This window comes from Ornithorhynchus anatinus, chromosome 18 (genome assembly GCF_004115215.2).
Source record: "Ornithorhynchus anatinus isolate Pmale09 chromosome 18, mOrnAna1.pri.v4, whole genome shotgun sequence".
NCBI classification, from domain to species: Eukaryota; Metazoa; Chordata; class Mammalia; order Monotremata; family Ornithorhynchidae; genus Ornithorhynchus; species Ornithorhynchus anatinus.
In genome coordinates, this window is record NC_041745.1 from 24,257,091 (window position 1) to 24,263,090 (window position 6,000).

A 6,000-nucleotide genomic window follows, 5' to 3' on the forward strand; every position below is an offset into this window, starting at 1 on the left:
CTTCTATCTTGCCACTTGTCAGCTGTGTGACTTTGGGCAAGTCACTTAACTGCTCTGTGCCTCAGTTACCTCATCTGTAAAATGGGGATTAACTGTGAGCCTCACGTGGGACAACTTGATTACCCTGTATCTACCCCAGTGCTTAGAACAGTGCTCAGCACATAGTAAGCGCTTAACAAATACCAACCAACATTGCTGATTTCTTATTATAACCCTTCACTCTTCTAACCTACTCACTGTACCTCGATCTCATCTATCTCACCGCCGACCCCTTGCCCTTGTCCTGCTTCCGGCCTGGAACTCCCTCCCTCTTCATATGTGTCAGACCATCATTCTCCCCACCTTCAAAATCGTATTAAAATCTCATCGCTGTCAAGAGGCCTTCCCCATTTTCCCTACTCCGACCATGCACTTGAATCCATACCCTTTAAGCACTTGACATTCACCTCACCGTCAGCTACACAGCACTTAATGTATGTATCCGTAATTTATTTCTTTGTCTCTCTCCCCATCTAAACTGTAAGGTCCTGGTGATAAGGGAACTTATCTTCCAATGCTACTGTATTGTACTCTTTCAAGTGCTTAACTTAGTTCAGTCCGTCGTATTTATTGAGTGCTTACTTTGTGCAGAGCACTGTATCAAGCCCCTGGGAGAGTACAGTATAACAGGTACATTCCTTGCCCACAATGAGCTTACAGTGTACAGATGAACTTAGTAATAATAATAATAATAATAATGTTGGTATTTGTTAAGCGCTTACTATGTGCCGAGCACTGTTCTAAGTGCTGGGGTAGACACAGGGGAAGCAGGATGTCCCACGTGGGGCTCACAGTCTTAATCCCCATTTTACAGATGAGGTAACTGAGGCCCAGAGAAGTGAAGTGACTTGCCCACAGTCACACAGCTGACAAGTGGCAGAGCTGGGATTCGAACTTATGACCTCTGACTCCAAAGCCCGTGCTCTTTCCACTGAGCCACGCTGCTTCTCTACAGTGCTCTGCACCACTGATTGATTGGCATTTAGTAAGTCCCTGAACATAGGTTTCAAAGTGCTTAGATTCACAAATATTTTCATGTTCATTCATAATTGAGCTATATAGGTGTTTGGGAAATGTAATGCTATTTGATCATCATGAAAAGTCATTTTGAAATAACATTTTTAAGTGAAAAGATTTAGATAAAGGGAAAACAAATCTATGCTCAGGGGTATGGGTGTACAAAGCCTCCAGTAAGCAAAGTCCAGCCCGTTCATTGTCCTTTTGACTTCTGTTTTCATTTTATTCAGAAATAGTAAGCCAGTCCTTGAGTATGTTAGAAATGCATTCCTTTTTAGGGAGTCAGATCGCTTGCTTAGAAATAGTAATTGTATTTCAGAGTTTCTCACTTCAGTAAAGGGAGTATGTTTTACTCCCGTTCAACACAGAACTGTATGCAATAAATAGCTTTTATAGCATCAGATTTTCCCTGGTATGAGCTCTCAGGTATTGTAGGCAACACAGTTTTTGGTTGAGAAGCTGGGGCTGTGGTGGAGGGAGGAAGGAATCATGCATTTCATTCGTGGAATTTATGGCTGTGTAAATTCTGACTGGATTTTTGTTCTTCCAAAGGCACCCAAAGCATTCAGTGCCGTGCTACCCATCTCAAAAGAACAGTGTCTTTAAAAAAAAAAAAAACCACAAAAAACCCAAAACTCATCTGCCATCCCGTCACTTCTTATTTCTTGCATTTACTGTTATAGTTATGAATGAAATAGTTCATCTAAACAAAACAGGAACCGCTATTAAACAGTTCTCTGATAATGCAGGGTTTGGATATTTGAAGAATTCTGCATTAAGGCAAACTTGGGGTGTAGTACTTCTGCCCAGGCCACTGTATGCACGTTTCATTCGACCCCCACACTCCAGCCCCTCCAGGTAGATGCACATCACTGGAGGCACATTTCCCAAATTCCTGGCGCCATTCTGTTGAACACGTGTAGTGAAAGCGCAAGTCACACGGGTGCTCGTGAAGTTTTTGAAAAGTGTGGGTAGCTCATGTGAAAATTGCTTTTTGTTTCCGATTGCAGACTTTAAAAAATTCGAAAAGCCTCTGCTCCCTCGACTATGAAGAAGACGATGAAGATGATACGCAAATGAAGACGATCGTGTCCTCCCCATGTGACTCAAATGACCTAATGAATATCATCACCCCTGGTTCCAGTCCAGTGAAAGAGCAGCTGGATGAAGTGAGGCACCATGGGCCCTGCCAAATAGGCTTCAACACAAGGGATTGTAAGAAAGCAGCTGCAGCGTGTGAAAGTGATGAGGACACAAGTGACTGTGAGAGTTCCGAAGAGGGCATCTTTCCTCTAGACTGTGGGGACCTGGATCTAGAGCAGATTGAAAACAACTGAGTGGCAGAAATTACGTATCAGAACCGACGAGCTGTCCTAAATTGAAGATGATAGTGGATTACTATGGCTGCGCATAATCCATATCCCTCAATTTCCGTACCGGCTATTTTTTTGGCCTGGGTTAGAAGAAAAACATTTCAGGTTGGAGGGGAAAGTGAAACAATGTCATTTGCTTACATCTGTTGATCGGTATATTGACAGAAAAAAAAATAGGAGGTTAAATGTTATTTTGAACATTAAGGAGTAATTTTGATTAAAATTTTCCTAACACAATATTTTGCATTTTTATGCCTTTTACAGTTGTGAAGAAAGCTCTCTATTTTGAAATGAATTTTCAGAAGGGCATTCTATTAAAACTAAATCTGCCTACAGTGATTCCGGTGCGGGTATACGTTCCTTTTGTTGAAAAGCATAATGTGAAAAGTGAGTTGCGTTATTTAATTGGGAGTTAACATTGAGTCTCTGGTGGTCTGAACTCTTCAAGTTTCTGGTTGACACCCGGTCCAAAATATTGTAAGTGACTCCTTATTGAGTGGTTATGAACTTCATGACATGTACAAATGATTTTTTTTTCATACATTCAGACTTTTTGATCAAAATGTAGTAGTGACCTTAAAGGTTAATATTTTCCATGATTTTACTACTTGAATTGTTTTCTAGCCTGAAGCAATGCTAATTTAGGTGGGGTAAAACTGCAAGTAGCTTCCAAACTTCTGGTCGTTATTATTTCATTTTCTGTGGTTCAGAAGAATGTACAACAAGAGCACTTCAACTTTTAGACAGGGACTTTGTAATGATCAGTTCCCCAGGAGGTGAGCCCCTCAGCAATACTAGACGGAAACTAGTCCTTGAATTAAATAAAAGACATTTTGCTTTGCATGTATGGTTTTCTGATTTCTAATTTTGTTTGAATTATTCTGATGTTGTATGTCAACTGACAGTTCCCGCTCTGAGCTTTGTTCAGCACAAGAACATAGTGTGGAGTATTATTTTCCATTCACGTTCTTTACGTTTATCACCTACCCACAGTACTGTGTGCGGAAAAATGTATAAATATTCACTTTGGACAATCTTAGGTGAATAAATGGGATTAATGGCAACAGAAAGAATGAAGACATTTATCTTTGAAAAAGAATTATCGTTTAATTTCTCAGGTTTAAAGAAAGTGAAATTCCGTGTCCAAATAACATTAAGTGATACCTGCAGTTTAGTTCCCGGTTAAACGTGGGGAAAGCAAGTTGTTTGGTTTTAAGGGGGACGTGAATTTTACGTAATGAAAATAATTATCCTACTTGTTAAGTGCTTACTATGTGCCAGGCACTGTACTAGGCACCGGGATGCATACACGCAAATAGGGTTGGATGCAGTCCCTGTTCCATCTGGGGTTTACAGTCTTAATCCCCATTTTACAGGTGAGGTGACTGAGACACAGAAAAGTAAAGTGACTTGCCCAAGGCTACAGAGCAGACGAGTGGCGGAGCCGGGATTTATGTAAAGATACGTGTGTGTATGACTTCAAATTCAAACAAGACCCTTTAATGGGGAAACTCACTTGTGACTGTGTGTACAGCTGAAAAGGCCGATGCAGGATTGATATTCCCAGGCGATATACACATAAAAACAGTCATTGCTTATTGGGTTGTCATATGCGAGGCAGTGTTGCTTAGTGGAAGGACCCCGGGCTTGGGAGTCAGAGGTCGTGGGTTCTAATCCCGGCTCTGCCACTTGTCTGCTGTGTGACTTTGGATGAGTCACTTTACTTCTCTGGGTCTCAGTTAACTCATCAGTAAAATGGGGATTAAGACTGTGAGCCCCAAGTGGGACCACCTGATTACCTTGTATCTACCCTAGGGCTTAGAACAGTGCTTGGCACATAGTAAGTGCTTAACAAATACCATAATAATAATAGTTATTATTATGAATATTTGCGGTGCTTGACACTCTTTTCATCTCTGGACTCTTTGTCTCTCATTCCATATGAAGCCTGAAAAGAGCCACTCCTTTCTTAATAGCGGTGTGCCATGCAGCTAGTCTGACCTCTGCAGTTGACCCCCAGTTTTCAGCTGGGGTACAACATTGCCTGAGACATTGTTTTACTGTGCCCTTAAAACATTTCCTCTGCCCTCCTTGTTTTCAGTTTCAGGTTCCACGCAGCAGCTGTTTTGGTATCCTGCTGTTGCTCATTCTCTACAACGGCCCACCTGGTGAACCTGTCGTTAACATGAGCTTAGTTTCGATGCTAGAAGACTGGAGGGTTTTTTTTGATATTTAGGCACTTACTAAAGTAAATAAATGGTGGTATTTGTTAAGCGCTTACTATGTGCAAAGCACTGTTCTAAGCGCTGGGGGATACAAGGTGATCAGGTTGTCCCACGCGGGGCTCACAGTTTTAATCCCCATTTTACAGATGAGGTAACTGAGGCACAGAAAAGTTAAGTAACTTGCCCAAAGTCACACAGCTGTCAAGTGTCAGAGCTGGGATTAGAACCCACGACCTCTGACTCCCAAGCCCAGGCTCTTTCCACTGAGCCAAGCTGCTTCTGTATTGTACTTATTGTAACCTGCCTTGACTACTCAGCCTCCATTTGACCTCCCTTGCCTTCAGTCTCTCTTCACGGCAGTCCATACTTCACTTGACTTGACTGGATCATTTTTCTGTGGAAGTGTTGAGACCGTGTTTCCCCACTCCTCAGAAACCTCCAGTGGTTGCCCATCCGCCTCCACATCAAACAGAAACTCCTTACCATCGGCTTTATAGCTCTGTCACCTTGTCCCCGCTTACCTGACCTCGCTGCTCTCCTACTACAACACAGCACACACACACTTTGCTCCTCTAATGCCAACCTAATCACCGTACCTCGATACCATCTGTCTCGCCACCGACCTCTCACCCAAGTCTTGCCTCTGGCCTGGAATGCCCTCCTCAAATCCGACAGGCAATGACTCTTCCCCCCTTCAAAGCCTTTTTAAAGGCTCAGCTCCCCCAAGAGGCCTTCCCTAAGTCCTCATTTTCTCTTCTCCCATTCCCTTCTGCGTCACCCAGATTTACTCCCTTAATTCACCCTACCATCGGTCCTACAGCCATTATGTACATATAATCTCTTCGTATTAACGACTCCCCCCTAGATTGTAAACTCGTTATGGGCAGGGAATGTGTCTACATACTTTGCTATATTGTTGTACTCTCCTAAAAAGTCAGTACATTGCTCTGCCCACAATAAGCACTCAGTAAATATTGATTGCCAGTCACTGTACTAAATGCTGGGGTTGCTGCGAGCTCATCAGGTTGGACACAGTCCATGTCCCACATGGAATTCACGGTTTAAATCCCCATTTAGCAGATGAGGTAAGTAAAGCACAGGGAAGTGAAGTGACTTGCTCAAGGTCACGCAGTGGAGACATGGCAGAGCCAGGATTAGGATCCAGGTCTTCTGATTCCCAGGCCCCGCTCGGTCCTCTAGGCCATGCTGCTTCATTTCAGAACTTGATTGTTCATGATCCCTCCATTCATTCATTCAATAGTATTCATTGAGCGCTTACTATGTGCAGAGCACTGTACTAAGTGTTTCGTATGTACAATTCGGCAACAGATTGAGACAATCCCTAC

At 42.8% G+C, this 6,000-nt stretch overlaps 1 protein-coding gene across 5 annotated transcripts in view; it reads left to right on the top strand.

Annotated features, from left to right (window-relative positions):
• FAM53A (family with sequence similarity 53 member A) overlaps positions 1 to 3,493 on the top strand; it is a 96,182-nt gene extending 92,689 nt beyond the window's left edge. For all 5 annotated transcript variants that reach the window (XM_029083138.2, XM_029083140.2, XM_029083139.2 and 2 more), the window contains one exon: positions 2,067 to 3,493. In XM_029083138.2, coding sequence (XP_028938971.1) covers positions 2,067 to 2,393 — 327 coding nt within the window. In that variant the 3' untranslated portion in view covers positions 2,394 to 3,493. The remainder of the gene's footprint in view (positions 1 to 2,066) is intronic.
• Positions 3,494 to 6,000: the final 2,507 nt, after the last annotated feature.